Source organism: Phodopus roborovskii, unplaced genomic scaffold, assembly GCF_943737965.1.
Source record: "Phodopus roborovskii unplaced genomic scaffold, PHOROB, whole genome shotgun sequence".
NCBI lineage: Eukaryota > Metazoa > Chordata > Mammalia > Rodentia > Cricetidae > Phodopus > Phodopus roborovskii.
The window spans coordinates 5,418,539-5,435,790 of NW_026125554.1; the positions used below are offsets into that span (position 1 = coordinate 5,418,539).

Genomic DNA, 17,252 nt, shown 5'->3' on the forward strand with positions numbered 1-17,252 from the left:
CCTGGGATATAAGAGATCTTGACTGAAACATTTTTAAAAATGTGGAGTACTGAGCATGGTGGCACACACCTTTAATCCCAGCACGGAGGAGGCAGAGGCAGGTGGATCTCTGTGATTTTGAGGTCAGCCTGGTCTACAGATCAAGTTCCAGGATAACCAGGGCTGCACAGAGAAAGCCTGTCTGAAAAACAAACAAACAAACAAACAAAAAAAAAAAAAAAAAAAAAAAAAAAAAAAAAAGCAAAAGAAACCAGAGCCATGTAGATTGTTAATTTGGTCATTTTCCAGAGATGACCAGTGACCTATTCTGCCTTCTCCTCTGTTCCCAGGACTCCCAGGCCATGGATATGCCCCGAGCAGCCAAGGCACAGTGTCCCTGGCATCCGTGCCTCACAGCGCTGCTGCTGCAGCTGCTGTTTGCTCTGTGTTTCTTCTCCTACATCCGAGTATCCCATGACCAACCTGGCCCCCCAGCTCCTGATAGCTCCCCAGAACCAGCCTCCACCCCAACTATCCCTGACCCCAGGCCCTTCCTCATCCTACTATGGACATGGCCCTTCCACAGCCCACTGGCTCTGTCCCCCTGTTCCAAGATGCTCCCAGGTACTGCTGACTGCCAGATGACCATCAACCGGAGCTTGTACTCCCAAGCAGATGCGGTCATCATCCACCACCGAGAAGTCAGCGCCAACCCCAGGTCACAGCTGCCAACTCAGCAGAGGCCGCCAGGCCAGCGCTGGGTGTGGTTCAGCCTGGAGTCGCCCAGCCACTGCAGCAGGCTGTCAGCCCTGGATGGTTACTTCAACCTCACCATGTCCTATCGCAGTGACTCTGACATCTTCACACCCTATGGCTGGCTGGAGCCATGGCCGGAGCCTCCAGTCCAAACCCAAGTCAACCTGTCTGCCAAGACGGACTTGGTGGCCTGGGCTGTGTCCAACTGGAACTCCAAGTCGGCCCGGGTGCAGTACTACCAGAAGCTTCAGAGTCACCTCCATGTGGATGTGTATGGCCGAGGACACATGCAGCTTTCCCAAGGGGACATGATGGAGACGCTGGCCAGATACAAGTTTTACCTGGCCTTTGAGAACTCCCTCCACCCAGATTACATCACAGAGAAGCTGTGGAAGAATGCTCTGGAGGCCTGGGCTGTGCCTGTGGTCATGGGGCCCAGTAGGAAGAACTATGAACGCTTCCTGCCCCCTGATGCCTTCATCCACGTGGATGACTTTGAGAGCCCGGCGGACCTGGCTCGGTACTTGCAGGAGCTAGACAGGGACAACCAGAGCTACCAGCGCTACTTCCGCTGGAGGGAGACACTCAGGCCTCGCTTGTCCAGTATGGCCCTGGCCTTCTGCCAGGCATGCAGGCAGCTGCAGTGGGACCAGAGGTACCAGACGGTCCACAGTGTGGCCTCTTGGTTCCACTGAGGTGGCTGGCCAGAGTGTTGCAGGCAATGTCCCACTCAAAATCATCCTCTGTAGCCTGGGTGACAGACACCTTGTGCTGGCTAGTTTTATTTCAACTTGAAACAAGCTAGAGTCATGTGAGTCGATGGAGCCACAGTTGAGAATGTCACCAACAGATTGGCCTGCAGGGCATTTTCTTAATTAGTTATTGATAGGGAGACCTCAGCCCACTGTGGGTGATGCTATCCCTGGGCTGGTGGTCCTGGGTTCTATGAGAAGGTAGTCTGAGTAAGGCATGGAGAGGAAGCCAGGAAGAAATACCCTACCTGGTCTCTGTATCAGCTCCTGCCTCTAGGTTCCTGCCTGACTCTCTGTATGATGGAATGTATCTGAGACACACGTAAGCTTAAATAAAACTAGAGTTGCTTACCCATCATGGCATTTTACCACAGCTATGGAAACCCTAACTAAGACATACCTGCCTTACCTGCTCCCAACACACTCTGCTCCAGGCCTCTGACTCCCCAGAATCTCTCCCACCTCTCACTGGTGGGTGGTGGTTCTGCCTCAGTTACTTGTAGTACTAATCACACAACTATCCCTTCGGAGGTCGGGGTGGGACAGTATCACACATGCCCAGATGGGAGCATTGCAAGAACTGACCTGAGACCTTATTCTATGAATCTCATCCAGGGTAAAGGTGTGCTAACCTACCCCTGGGGATGCTCAGACAATGCCTGCTGACATCTGTGGTTGTCACTCTGGAGGAGAGGGGGCTGGGGGCTGTCCTAAGACATTGTAAACACTATTACATGCAAAGGGATGTAAGTTCAGATTCACAGCATCCATATAAAATGACATGCAAGGCAGCACATGCATGCCTGAAACCCCTGTACTAGGAGTTGGAGACAAGAGCATCCCCAGGACTCACTGGCCAGTCAGTCTGGCTGAGTCAGCAGCTGCATGGTCAGTGAGAAGCTCTGCTTCAAAATGTATGGTGAGGAGCAACCTCTGATGGCCTCCTCTGCCTATGCGCTCCATGTCTGTGTATATGTGTAAGACTGGTCAGTCAGCTGACAGCTTTGCCCTCTCTCAGAGCTGATGTCTCCTGGGGTGAATTCTAGGAAGATGGACAGGTCAGGATGAGGTGGTATGGGTGAGGAGACAGGTTGCCTGACACAACAGATGAGGGACTTGGCCAAGGTTTTTGGGCAGGAAAGTAGGAGAGGGTCAAAGGTCAGGCCAGCGTCCACCTTCAGGGAGGAAGTGCACAGGACTGGGCAGAACTGGGTGCCCAGCTGGGAGTGTCATCAGCACCTGGGAGGTAGACGCAGGACAATGAGGACTTCAAATCTCCCTCCTCTACAGAGAGAGTTGGAGGCAATCTTGGGTTCCTGGAGACCATTGGCAACAACAACACAGTGGGATCGGTGTGATCGGGAGCCTCAGCCTTGTGGGTGGCCCCGTGTGGCTCCCCAGCCTGGGTGCAGAGCTAAGGCTGTGGGAGACACTCTGTTTACGTTTCCATCTCCTGGTAGGTTCCACCCCACTCTGCGGCTGGCATGTTGGAAGTGGGCGAGAGAGAGGAAGCCAAGGTCCCGCAGGCCTAGGTGGGAGGCTGCTTCCCCAAGCATGGGGACACACACCTGCCTGGGCAAGGGAGCCTCAGGGAGAACAGTTTTGGATTCTCAGGTCAACACATTGGGGAAACTGAGGCCAGGAACATTCACTAAGGGGTTTCCACAGCACATGGGGGTCCTGGTCTCTTGCCCACCATTGGGGAGTGGGAAACCCATTTCCTCATTCCTCGTGTCTCAAGAAACTGGGGGTCTGGCCCCAACCCCTCACCCACTGGGAACATCCACAGCCTGGGGCAGCAGCGTGTCCTGCAGGACACCAGGAGGTCTTCCTCAGTTGATCTGGTGAAGAAGGGAATGCCCTTGGGAGCCCCTACTCTGGGGCACTGAGGCAGGAGTGTATCTGTCTTGAGCCCACTGACCATTGAGAAAGCTGGACAGGGACAGACACCCCTAAACTCCCAACCGGAGTGTCTGCAGATGCCAGGGTCATAGTAAGCTGTGGTTAAAGCTACCTTGCCCTTTGCTGGGCAGCAATGTCCTCCAGATGAAACATTACACCCTACATAGTCTCCTTAAGCTGGGAAGTGGACAAAACAGCTTCAGGAAGTCCCTGAAACCAACTAGTTCCACTGGGCTCCTCCCCACCAGCGTGAACAATACAAGCTGAGGGAAACTGAGCTGCCTGGAAGAGGCTCAGGCCAGCTGAGACACCTGGAAGGGATACTCTCCAGCATGTTGTGTCACCTGCAGGCTGTGCAATACACTCTTGGTTCTCAGCTCTGTGAGCTGTCACCCATGCTGGGGTGGGCCTTAATTTCACAACTACCTTTTCTCAGGCATATGCCTGTCAGTGACCCTAGTAAAGCTCATGGTTCAACAAGCAGGACTTTGGTGGTATCCATACCTGGGTCTGCTATGGGGTCCCTACTCAGGTGAGTAGCTGGGTGTGTTATCTTTCTTGTCACACAACATTGGCACCTGAAGAGAGCCATGGCAGAACCAAGGACAAGCTAGGGAAGAGTGAGTGCATGGTTCAGGCTGTGGGTGGCAAGGCATGCTACTGAGACCAATCAGCCTGAGTGGTAGACATTGTGCGGGAGAGTCCAGAAGGCTGTTCTTCCCTGGGTGCTCAGTGTTGGTGTGCTGTGGTGGAAGCTGCGTGGTTCTTGTTATAGGTCATGGAACTGAGCCAGAGACATCAGGATCAGGAGTGTCGGAGGGAGCATCCCAGCATGACAATGTTCCTCTGTGTGGTATGAGGTGGCATGCCTGCTCCATGAGTGGGGTCCTCCATAGGATACAGAGATGCCCTGAAGACTCCTAAAGGTTTAGAGGACATTTTCTAGTCTTTAAGATTAGCATGAGGGTTGAGGTTGGCAGCAGCAGCAGAGGCTGCTAGGCTGCCAGGCTGCCATTCTGAGTACTTTGAAATGCACCTGGGGCTGAGATGGAGCCAAGCTGGAAGTTGTTTGTGTAAAGGAGCAATTGCAACAAGAAAAGGAGATGCAGTAGCATCCTCCATGTTAGCCTCAGATCTGGCAAGTGAATTAGAGAAACGAGGGAATGAGATGGGAGCAGTGGCTGTGGCTTCTAATGGCTCGGTAGCAGAAGGGCCAGAAGGGAAAGGTCACAAGTTAGACCTGTGCTTCAAGCCCTTCCTGAGATCCAAGACCTTGGAACCTGTGGAGAGACAGAGTGATGAAGAGGACATGGAACAGACACAGAAAATACCCTCCAAGTCCAACCTTTAAGAGAAAAAAAAAAGGGAAGCCTGAGATCCAGCATGCAGATGGGACGTTAAAAACGGCCCAGAATCTGTGGTGAGGGGATGTTTAGCCTCTGCGCTGCTACACCTGGGGGAGGCTTTTAAACAAACAACAATAGAGCCTGCAGCAGCACAGCCACAGCTCAGACAGACCACTCTGCAGTGGAGACAGGGAAACCGAGTCATGTGACTTCCCCTCCCTCCTTAAGGCAAAGGCTTCATAACTTGAGACAGTGTGAGGGAATCAGTTCCTAGTGGACTGGCTTTACAGAGCCATTAGAAACACCTGGTTGTCTCCGGCTGAAGTTCCCACAAACATCGGAGGACCACAGAGGAGGGCAGATGCTAATACAGGAACTAGAGATAACAGAAGCTGCATTTGACTGTGTTCACAGCGGAGTTAAAATAAGAAAAGGCTGATCCCTAGGGGACCTCAGCTGGTTGGTGAGACAAGATCTTTATAAGATAGGAAAGGCTTTGAAAAAATCTCAGTGTCTTAGATAGCATATGAAGAACATCCATATATCAAGAGGCAACCTAGAGGGCACGGGGAAATGGCAAAGCTGAGAGAGATCTGTCCTGTGTCTGGTGGGGTTCCTGAGGAAGAACTGATGGACAAAGCCACACTGGGTGCCAGGCCTCGGGAAGGCTCGTAGACGACTTCCTGACAGAACAGCATGAGTTAAGATGATTAAGCTATATCCACCATGCCAACCTGGGACCAGCAGATGCCTTGGGGATGCAGGACCTTGGCCTCCCTTGGCCCTGGGTAGGTCTGAATGGATCCAGTCAGCCCCCTGAGTTCATTAGACAGGGAGAAATGTAGGGAGGCTCCAGGACACAAGCTCAGAGAATGGTGGAGGGTTCCAGTTCATGCTCACACCCTACTGTGATCTGTGCAGGAAGCAACTGATACAGATGGATGGACCCTTTCCCATGCTATATGGGGTCTTGATTCTGTCCCACCTTAGTATCTCCTGAGCTGTGAGCTTCTGGAGTCACCTGACAGTGCTGAGCACACAAGACAGGGGACTCTGAAGGCCTCGCAGAAGTTATGTTTGAGACCCCACTGGCTATTATGGGTGTTGTGGTGTCCTGCCTATCCTCCGGGCACGACTGTTTTATAGATGACAAAATGGCAAGCTGAATGTCTCATGGATCTGGAAAATCATCAGAGAGACACCCAAGTGCAGTGGCATTTCCACCTGCGTCACAGCCTTGCCGGGTCTCAGTTAACTGGAGGCAAACATGGTCTTTAAGAGAATAGCTAAGAATTTAAATCCAGAAGGAAACCCTATGTAGGTGGAATGGGACACTCCCCAAAGGCAGAAGGTTACTGAATGTAGACCCCTGTTATGGAATAATCTCTTTGTACACTGTGAAGATTTGTCACTCAGATTAATCTAACAAAAACTGAGCAGCCAATAGCTAGGCAGAATTTTCAGGACAGAGAGGATGTTGGGAAGAAAAAGGATAGAGAGAATGGGGAGGGGGTGTTGCCAGCCAGATCCAGAGGAAACAGCATGGGCAGTACAGAGTAAAGGTAACAAAGACACAAGAAAAAAATAGATTGATCAAAAAAAAAAAAAAAAAAAAAGGGCTAATTTAAGTTGCAAGAGCTAGTTAGCAACAAGCCTACGCTATCAGCAAAACATTTTATATAAGAAGTCTCCATCTGGTTATTTGGGAGCTAACAGACCCCAGTGCTTTAGGGCTCCCTCTCTGTGAGCTGTTGCCACAGGAAGGCCCCGAGCCCCATATACATAAAGGCTGTAGCTGCTGCTGTTGCTTCTATGCCAGGACTAGACAGTGAGACCCTGTTGGTGAAGACACCACACACACACACACACACACACACACACACACACACACACACACGGTGACTGCAAGACATGAAGAAGTTAAACTGGGACTGACCAAGAAACCCCACCCTGTAGGCTGGGTTTCGAGGCTGCAGGGCCATTGAGTTTTGTAGTCACTCACACTGCCTCCCAGCTATGAACTGTGCATACAGAGACATGCTAGGCATGGTGCGCCTGATTCGTGATAGTGGCTAGGCTGTCATGGTTGACACCAACAGCCTTTAGACTGGGTTTAAGACTGCTCTGCAGAGTAAGTTCCTGTCAGTACTGTAAGCAGGATAACACCTATGGCTGGAAAGCTTCTGAGCCCCAACAGGGAAGCAGCATCTGTGGTTTTTCTACATAGATGTGATGTGCTTGTCAAAGTGCTCTCAGTACCCATTTCTTCTGATACCGAAGCATTCCATCCTGCAGGAAGCTCCCGTGCTGTGGTGGCCTGATTTAAGGCCATAGGTAGATGGCTACAGTCACCCTTTCCATGGCTCAGAGACCACTGAAGATCAAGTGCAAAGGATGGAGGGTTAGGGTATTGTGTAACTGTTTCCTCTAATATTGAAGCATTCCCTCCTGCAGGGAGACTCTTTAAATAAGGTGAACAAAACAGCTACAGGAAGTCCCTGAAACTGACCAGTTTCACTACCCCCCACACCCCCATGAGCAATAAAAGCTGAGGGTGCCCTCAGGTAACTGGAAGAGGCTCAGGCCAGCTGAGGCACCTGGAAGAGATGTTCCCAGGCCTGTTGTGCCACCTGCAGGCTGTGCAGTGCACTCTAGGTCCCCAGCTCTGTGAGCTATCACCTGTGCTGGGGTGGGCCTTGGTGACACAGCTGTCTCCCTCACCCATATGCCCCTCAGTTACTCCAGTAAAGCTCATGGTTCACCAAGCAGGGTTTTGTTGGTATCTGTTTTGGTGTGCTGTGAGCTCTCTACCTGGGGTGAGTAGACCTGTGTGTTGTGTGTCCCCAGGAAGTCTTTCATGTTATACAATACCCTTCCCCACTTAGTCCCCATCTTGGGACCCACAGATAGAACCCCCCAACTCTGGGAACCTAATATTGCCCGGCACCTCCAGGCCTGCCAGGGGTCAAGGTGAAACCAAGGCAAGGACACCAACCCCAGCCATCCTTCCACGAATAGCCAGCCCTGGCTGTGCCAGGCAGGTCAAGGCTTGGGCTGGATGAAGCTGGCAACCGCCCCAGACCCGTCCCCGCTGGAGGTGGGCAGCAAGTAATTTTTAGCTCAGGGAAGGATATATTGACATATGGCTCTGATTCTCTCTAGAGATGACCAAGCGGCCCCCAAGGAGCCAGTCACTCACTCTGTGGCCCAGGCTGGCCTCCTCCTGCCTCAGCCTCTACAGGGCTGGGGAGACTAGTATGACTGACCACACGGGCCATCTTTGTTCTCTTCTCTCCTTATTCCCTGTCCACTCTTTTCCCTCTCTCTTAACTCTGTGTGTTTTGACTGCACACCACACGAGTCGCTCCCGGGGGGGGGCATAGAGGTGTCCAGTTGCCTAGAGTCACATCCTGGGTGCTGGGGCCCGAATCCGGTGCTCTAACCGCTGAATCGCCAACCCCTCGTGTTTGTGTGTGTGTTATGGCTAACTCTGGCCTGCGCCTCTCCTGTCTGTCCACCATTCCCCGTGGGCTCCTCGAACAAGACTATCTCCTACAACAGGGCTTTCTTCTCTCACATCTATTTCCCCTTTTCTCCCAAGCCACCAGACACCTCCGACATCCCACTCCCCGCAGAGTGAACAAGCACCGACCACGACAGTTCCCACACTTTATGTGATTTCAGTCTTCGCGAGGGTCAGCACTGTCCCTGCGCAGGCGCACACGGTTGGGGCGTGAGGTAGCGTCACACGCACGCGCACTCCCGGGCCGACAGCTCTTGCAGCGTGTGGTAGCGGCTGTGCACATCCAGGAAGGAGACTTCGTCCTCGTAGGCCGTCGGGCGGCAGCAGGGGTGCGCGCGTACCCTCTCCTTGCGCACGCGCCTCCGTTGGCGCAGGCGCCGCAGGCCCAGGTCGTAGATGCGCACGGCCGCCTCGCACGCGCCTGCGCAGTAGCGGAACAGCACCGTCTCGTCCGACGTGTAGCCCAGACCCAACTCGCTCACGCTCACCTCAAGCTCTCTCAGGCCGCACGGCCGCGCACCAGACCGCGCACGCGCACGCCGACGCCGGGGACCCGCTCGACGGCGCGGGCCCGAGGGGCGCGCGGCCCAGGGGGAAAGCTCTCGAAGCTCCACAGCATCAGGGGCGCCCTGCAGCAGAGCTCGGTCTGTGGCGGGAAGAGGGAGACAGAAGATTGGGCCGTAAGGAGTGGGCCCGCCCACTTCCCTGCCTTGCGCACGCGCACTTGTGACTGGCTTGGGCCCCGGAGGAGACGCTATGAAGAACTCGGTCTGTGGCGGGAAGAGGGAGCCAGAGGATTGGGCCGTGGGAACCGGCTCCACCCGGTCCCTGCCTTGTGCATGCACACTCCGAGGCGTTGTGCAGGGGGCGTAGCCAGCGACGCCCGGTGCTAGAGCTCAGTCTGTGTCAGAAAGAAGACAGACGATTGGCCAGTGAGAGCTCCGGCCCTCAACGAAGTGAGCACACGTTGCACGGAAAGGGCGGGGCCACGGCCACCCACCACCTGGCCTCTTTGCTCCCCACTCCATCTGTAATTGAAGGGTGCGCGGACAGGACGGGGTTCAGGAGGCAGAGGCAGGGGGATCACTTCAGGGGCATCCTCAGCTACTGAGAGTTTGAGGCCAGCCTGGGCTACGTGAGACCCCATCTCAATAAATCAAAAGTGAGAAACCACACCCCGAAGCTAAGGGGTTCACCTCGGAAACTCCCACTGGTGACCCGCCCCTTCCGGTGTCCCGCCTCCTCATCCCTTGGGGCGGGGCTTACACTGGGCCAGGCGGGCGATGCGTGCATCCAGGGTGCGCGTAGGGCGTCGCAGTGGGGCGAGCGCGGGTCCCAGGCGGTGGCCTAGTAGCAGACCCTCCTGGCACATCCAGACAGACAGCAAGGAGCTGCAGACGAGCGACAACAGGGCCGCTGCCTTCCAGCGCCTCATCCTGGGCCTCAGCCTGCGGGGACACGGGGTGGTGGATGCCCGCGGGCAGGGAATGTGCAGCTGTCTCTTTGGGGGCAACAGCGGGTGCAAATGTCCTGAGGCTGATGACACTTGGCATATTCTAGCAACGGATACCCGGCTTGGGCAGGGAAAGGGTGAGTGACAGCAGGAGATGACTCCAGCAGGTGGTACTGTACGAGGGGGCCTGGGCTCAGGACATGTTGGAGGGCAGTCCCACATCTTCTCTTCCCTTGGCCACTTACTGCCTGCCTCAGTTTCCCCTACCAGGCTGCACCTCCTCCCCGAAGTCTGTCCTCCATCAGGGCACCCATACTTCCTCCTTACTGCACACAATATGTGTCTAATAATCTTTCAGCCCTCACTAGCCTACCTTCCCTGCTGCTAGACCACCCCCTGCTTACCCAGCGTCCCCTGCTTCGGCCTGGAAATATTTGCGTGCAATTTGCATGGTCCCACCCCAGCACAGGCCACACACCCAACACACAGGAGGCTTCTGTGTCGACGTTAAGCTGGGAAACTGAGGCACAGAACGGGTGGAGGCTCACTGGTCCTGAACTCGGACCCTTCTGCCCACCTTGGATCCTCCCCCCCGTTATTGAGCACCAACTCTACATCCTCCCAGTGAACCATGCGTGTGTTTGTCCATGTCTGACATTCACACATACCCCACACGGCGGAGCAACGTCTCGGGAGCAGGGCAAGGACGGTGGACGCACTGCAGCAGTTAAGTCTGTGCCACCGGTCTGCTAGGGCCCTGTTGCCTCCCAGTAACCAAGGATGGCCCGGGGTCTCCAAGACCAAGTGCCAGCGCCCGAGCACTGGCTGCAGGTGCTGGGAACCAAACCCAGGTCCTCCACGCCCACGGGCGGGAATTAACCTCTGGTCATGCTCTACGGGGATAGAGTGTCTGTCCTGCCATACCTGCCTCATGGCCAAGGCCCGTGCCTCAGTTCCCCTCACCCCCATGAGCTGTGCCTCTGTTTCCCCCCTCTGGATTCTATTGAGGAAGTATGTTGGCAGAGATGACTATAGACCCCCAGCGGAGCTCCGAACTGGTGAACAATGGTCTCTCTGTCTGGGGTCACCCGACTGGTTTGTCTGGCATGGGAGGGGGTGCTGGGGGATGACGTAGGTACGCAGAGGCTCCTGGATGGAGCCCAGTGGTCACTGCGTCCTCCTGTCCTTCCTCGGGCCTCAGTTTCCCCGTCTGCAGTGGTGTCCAGCAGACCTGCTCGTGTATGGGGGGAGGGCGCGCTCAGCCTCCTCTATGACCCCATAGGGTCACGCATAGCCCAGGCTGTCCTCCAACTATATAGATAGGACCCTGCACTCCTAACCCTTCTGCCTCCACCTTCTAAGTGCCACCGCTTCCGACTTTAGGAAGTCATTCAATTTTAGAAAATCACTGGGGCCCCGGGGGAGGGGCCTTCTGTATATATGCTTTAGGCAGAGTCCATGTTTCAGTTTCCCATCAGCACTGACACTTTTTTTCCCAGTCTGTAGGGAAACTGAGGCCTCCCGGAACTCGGGTCCTCACCTCCCTCCGAGGGCCCCACCCGCCGGCGGGACGCACATCTGGGGGCAAAGCAACAACATCTGCAGAGCACAGCTGGTTCCGATGAGCTATGGGGGCCGCGGCCCAGGGTGGCCTTTGGGGCTCAGCGGGTTGGGGACACAGCCACTCCTTCCCAGCCGCCCCATCCCCACCCGCGACGGTTGGGATGGGTAACAACTCCAGGGCCGCTGCACCTCTAAGGCCTGATTTGTTCAAACTCCTGCTCATACCTCAAAGCCCCAATTCCAATGTCCCGCTACACTTCCAAGAGATTGCATCTTATTATGGTCTGCGGGAGTGGAGCACACGCCGCAGCGTGCGTCCGTACGTAGGTTGGTCAGAGGGCAACCCTGTGGAGTCAGTTCTTTGGGTTCATGTGGCCAGGCTAGTGGCAAGTATCAGCTTAGCCTTCCTGTCTCACTTAAAATGTTCTTAAACAAAGGACACCGCTGCTCAGCCTCCTCGCACAGCAGATCGGTTTAAGCGGGGGAGGGGGAGCTGCTCGGTGATTCTGCGACCTCTGCTGGGGAGGCCCCCACCCCCAGGCTGGACCAGAGAGGTGGACTGTCCCCGCAGGACACACAGCACTACGCGTGCCTGTCCCGGGGCTGGCTGTGCGCATGCCCTGCGGATAACAGGATCAAGCTAATGCGGGTTGAGCTGCTGGCGTTGGGAGCAAGGGCGGCTGGGGGCCAGCCGGCCCTACTCCTGACCATCTGGCTTGGAAGGGAAACTGAGGCAGGCCCTGGGGCTGCCTGCCCTCATCCGAAGTTTGGTCCCAGATAAAGGTGTCGGTTCTCTGAGCCTCAGTTTCCCTGGACAGGAGATGGGAGTCTAGGCGCCTGGAGCTTCTTTTTCCTCTTGAATTGAGGATAATTACCTTAAATTCAGTGTGTTTGCAGGAGGCAGGTGCATGGGCATCGACCCCTGGCACAGGGGTCACGGGCTGCAGAGTCCCCAGGAAAAGCACTATCCTCCTTGACTTATTCCTAGTATTTTCCCTGTGCCTCTTTTTGTTTGAGTCAGTGTAGCCCAGGCTGGACACTAGGTAGTCGAGGCTGACCTTGAACCCCTGATCTCCTGACTCTAGCTCCTGAGTATCTGTGAAGACAGGCCCAAGATGCCACACTGCTTTCCATGATTCCCCTGCCAACCTTTCAGAACATTGTCTCCCCACCCGTCAGCAGGTCACTGTCCCCATACAAGCCAAGCGTTCCTCACTTACAGAACTTGTACTCATCCTGCCCAGCCCCAGGAAGTATTTCCTGAGCCTCTCACCTTTGCACAAGAGGTCTTGTCACAGGTCCCCTGTGTCTGTGGATGCCATGTGGCTGCTTCTAAGAACACAGGTACACATTCGTCCGAGCGCCTCTGGCTTTTGTGTTTTGGTGCCTGGCTGAGGGTGTGTGCCAAGTTGGGAGAACATACCCATCAGAGGAGTTGTCTGGGCTAGGGGTGCTGGCTAGGGGGCCAGCCTGTGGAGGGTTGACCAGCTGGGGGGGGTGACCGTCGGAGGGGTAACCTGGCTGGGGGGTGACTAACTGAAGGGTGCCCATTTCTGGGGTTAGCAGGCTGGGGAGTACCCAGCTGGGGGCATGTCCGTGGGGAGATAGTAGGCTGGGGGGTGACCAGCTGGAGGGTTGCCTTCTGTAGGGGTAGAAGGCTAGGGGGAGGTACTCGGCTGGGGGTGACCAGCCGGGGGTGTCTGGCTGTGGGGGCGTTTGTTTTTCACTCAGCTGCCACAGCCAGCCCTTTGTGGTTGCCCAGGGGTTTGAAGCCGGCTAGGGGCCCGGTACCCTCAGAAGTCCCCGGATGAAAGAGCGGGAGGGGTTGTCCAGCCCGGGGCTCGGGTGAGAGGAGCTGGTCAGGCTGGGATCTGCCCGCCACTGACATCCTGCCTGTCACGCCCCATGGGGCTTCCTCAGCCTGGGGCGCTGACACACAAAGGGTGTCCCAGAACATCAGGGATGTGAGGCCCAGCAAAGGCGGCATGACAGAAACCCAGGGGTCCAGTACTCAAGCATAGTTCCCCAGGCCCGGTGGGACAGGCAGGTGACAAGTCCCCCCAAATTCTCATATCAGCATCCAGCCTGGGATTCACGATTTCTGCCTCCGGTCCCACCTGAAGTCTGCCCACTCTGCAGCAACCCTGGGCCTGGTGACTTCTCACCCATAAACCGAATTATCTGGGGATATTCTGGAGCAAGAACTCGGAGAGTGGGGAACACACACACCCCGTTTCCAATCTGAGCTTTGCCCTTAAGGGACACCCCCTCCTCCAAAGAGCCCCACGCCCTCTTGTGGCTGAACAGCGACTCAGGAGCCCAGCGGCCCGGCCCTTACCGGGGAGGACACGGTGTCCCTGGGCGCGCAGGGAACGCGCCCCTGACGTGTTTACTTCTGTGCGCCTCGGGGCTGCGCGCGGTCGGGCCCCCTTCTGGGGTTCACTGCGACCTCGATGTCCCCACTCCATCTTCCCTGCCTGGCGGAGCGCTCACGGGGGTCCGGTGGTCCAGCAGATTAGCTCAGGAGCCAGGAGCACGCCCCGTCGGGTACGGAACCCCACAGTGACCCGGGAGGGGGCCCTTGGGGACTCCCCCCGTACTGTACTCTGGGACTCAGCTTACCTGCCGGGGGCTCCAGATGACCCGGTCAGTGGTGACTCCTCCGGCCACCCGAGCCCGGCCCGGCCCCAGCCACCGCGTGCGCCATCCGGGTCGCAGGGACCCGAGGCGACCCGGGGACCCCGTGCCGGAGGAGGCCACCGCACAAGGTGCGGGACGCGGGCCGGGCCATGGGGTTCCCCCCCTGTCCTCTCTCGCTCTCTGGATTCCCGGGTCTCGCCGGGATCAGTGCAACACGGGGCGGCGCGCGTGGGAGGCTGAAGCGCGCTCGGGACGCGGGGCCACGCGGGGAGCGCGGGGCGCACGGACAGAGCCACCGCGCGCTCTCCCTCTGCTCCCGCCGCGCACCGCTCAGGCCGGCCAGGCTGAAGGGGGCGTGGCCTTCCCGGAGGCGTGGATGTGGGCGTGGCGTAGGGTTTCCCGGGCTCGGGAGCCGCCCTCGTCCCGCCCACAGCCGGAGGGGCGCGCCGGAGAGCAGGTGGCAGGAACGCGGGAGGCCCTAGACGACCACACCGAAAGATCACTGTACTCTCCTGGGACTCTCGTTCATCCGAGACTTTGCGCCCCGAATCTAGTCCGCACTAACTTTGCGCACCTATTCCCCATATCCCCAATTGCCCACCTAGACCCCCTAAGACTGCCCACGAGGGGGAACCCCTAGAACATTACATTACCCCAAATTGATGTTCCCAATGCTCTGAGGCCATCTAAGTTGAAACCTATTGTCCCAAGACACCCCATGACCCTCTTAGCCAGCCAAAAACCACTCTGCACCCACCCATGATCCCCCACAAGTTCTCCCCATCCCTCTCCCCCAAGAAGCCTTCCCAGGGAAAACGAGTTTAAGGTCTCTGCTCAGACACCCTGGATTATGTAGGTCTGTAGAAGATTCCGTGGTCCGCACCACATCCATTGCCGCTTCGTGTTACCCTGTCCCTCAGAGTCCCGTGGGGGACCCCATTTTTCACTAACGGCTTCCCCCAAAACACCCCATTCGGGACCCCACCACCCAAACCCACCACACCCTACTCCACCACCTGACGCGCCAGCGCCTCCTAGCGGAGCCCGAGCCCTCAGGGGCGGGGAGGGCCACGCCTCCACACCCAGTTGCTGAGAAACCACTGCCCTGAGGCCCCGCCCTCGACACCCAGTGCCTGCTCCTCCCCAGCACCCTTGGCTGCCACCACTTTCTCAGGGTGGGGAGCTGACTTAATGTCCACTCATCCCAGAAGCCTTTTCAAAACTAAACCCCAAACCAGTCCCACCCCTTCCCAAGGGCCTGCGCTGGGTAGCCACCAGCCCCCCACCTCCCGCGCGCCGATGGAGTGTGTGCGCATGTGCACATTGGGTGCAGGTGGTAATGTAGGTTTGTTTGACTTCGTGGGTCAGACCAACAGATTTCTGAAAGTCACCTGTGCACTGTACGCTCTGAGACCTGAGGCAGCGACTCCTCCCTGTACCTGCAGTTTCCAAGTGATTTATTTGTCCAGGGGCGACGGCATGGCATGGGAGGGGGTAGATGGGCAAGGGCCTGGTAATAAGGGGGAGATGGGGTGAAGGCCTGTCATGGAGTCAGATAGGGTCAGGGTGTGGCATGGGGGAGATGGGTTGAGGGTGGGGCCGAGGAGGGAGGAGATGGACAAGGGCCTGGCACAGGATGAGGGAGATGGGAGATGGCATGGAGCTGGTGAGCAGCATGCTAGCTGCACATTCATATCTTTGGCAGCATGACACTCAGCTGTAAGTCCTGTACACACCAGAGGCACACTGACTTTACACATGCTCCTTCTCGAGAGTATGCATGCACACACATATATATGTGAACACATATAAGCGCGCACACACGCACACACACACACACACACGTCTCTTCTTGGCCCACACACAGAGGCTCTCCCCTGAGGCTTATGCACACACACTCAGTTCTGTTACAGCCTGGTGCTGGTTGACACACAGACTCACACCGGCCTATATGCATAAACAATACAGCCGCTCCCTGTCCCTGTCCTCTGTCACACCCATCACTGGTGCAAAGGCACACACTGACACACTAACACAACATGACACACATAGGAGGCTGGTCTGTCAGGCCAGGGCCCCTTGTATACATAGCTGGCTAAAGCCCACCCCCACTAGGCCAGCCACCATGAAGCTGTCACCAGTCACCCTGTGGCCACCTCTGCTCACCCGGCCCAGCCGTCACTGGGGGTGGGGCAGACAGACACATGGGGAGCAGGACATACACATGTGCCCACCATGTGGGCGTTCATAAAATGGTTGCCCTGGCAACAGCAACTTGAAAGACTAGGCTCTTCCTCTGGGATGGGGTGCAGGAGTGGAGCTGACGCCAGCAGGCGGGACAAGAGCAGAAGGTGGGGACACAGAATCTGCACCCACCTATGACCCCATTTCTGGGACATGTGGTTCATTACAAACACCCACAATCTCATCAGCCTCAGAGACACAAAGTAGCTGCCTCACTCAGGGTTGGACATGGTCACACCAGAAACACAGGTGCCTCCTAGGTCACCCACATGCTGTCACCTCCCCCCCAGACAGAGGGTGACAAACAGATGCCCTGTCACTCTGTGAGTCACACCTCAGCTGGGAACTGGGACACACACACACACACACACACACACACACACACACACCCCTACAGAATTCTCCACCCCCAGCTAAGATGAGGCCGGTCCCCTACTGGGATCCTGTTGGGTGAGACAGATGCTCCATGGAGACTGGCACTGTTGGTGTTACCTCCTTCAGAGAAGGCTCACAGCCATCCGGTCTGGGAGGCTGAGCTCAGGGCTGGGCTGGGGGTGCTTATAGCATATTATGTTAAACCCTCTTGTTCCAGATTCCCTATCAGAGCCTACATGGGGTGGATCTAAGGCTCAAAGATATACAGATGTATGCAGGCCCATTGATCCATTTCAACAAGGGTGCAGGGCCCTGGTGAAGGTGACAGGAACCTGAGTTGTGGCCTCCGCCCCCATCCTGAGATTGCCTGGACTTCTTTCCATTTCTGTATCTACCTTCTTTCATCTCCAAACAACTTCCCCTGCCCTGCCACATGGCCATCTTGGTGACTGACTGTGGTTGTGAAACCTGAGGCTCAAGAGAGGTTATGCACCAGGCCCTGGTCATACAGCAAGAGGCTGTAACTTGGGGACTTTGCAGAACATCCCGCCCTGTCCACCCACCCATCTCCTCCTGCTCTGGAGCCGGCCTGACCTCTCCTGCCGGCCACCATTCCCAAGGGGAAGCTCTCTGTTCTTGGGTGGAGACCCAGGCCAAGGCTTGGGAGGCTGGAGGCCTCTGGCCAAAACATGAACTTGGCTGGTGGGGAAGTTTCCATC

The 17,252-nt window shown here is 56.4% G+C and overlaps 2 protein-coding genes across 2 annotated transcripts; one reads left to right on the forward strand and one right to left on the reverse strand.

Moving 5' to 3' along the window:
• Window positions 1-322: 322 nt before the first annotated feature.
• Window positions 323-1,456, forward strand: LOC127216815 (3-galactosyl-N-acetylglucosaminide 4-alpha-L-fucosyltransferase FUT3-like). Its single transcript, XM_051177680.1, has one exon. The coding sequence runs from the start codon at window positions 342-344 to the stop codon at window positions 1,428-1,430; it is 1,089 nt and encodes a 362-aa protein (XP_051033637.1). The 5' UTR covers window positions 323-341; the 3' UTR covers window positions 1,431-1,456.
• A 6,934-nt stretch (window positions 1,457-8,390) lies between these two features.
• Nrtn (neurturin) lies at window positions 8,391-14,244 on the reverse strand. Its single transcript, XM_051177631.1, has 3 exons — window positions 13,897-14,244; window positions 9,525-9,706; window positions 8,391-8,904 (listed from the first exon to the last, which is right to left on the reverse strand). Exons 2-3 carry the CDS (start codon window positions 9,691-9,693, stop codon window positions 8,480-8,482), a joined length of 594 nt encoding a protein of 197 aa, XP_051033588.1. The 5' UTR covers window positions 9,694-9,706; window positions 13,897-14,244; the 3' UTR covers window positions 8,391-8,479.
• Between the last annotated feature and the right edge of the window lie 3,008 nt (window positions 14,245-17,252).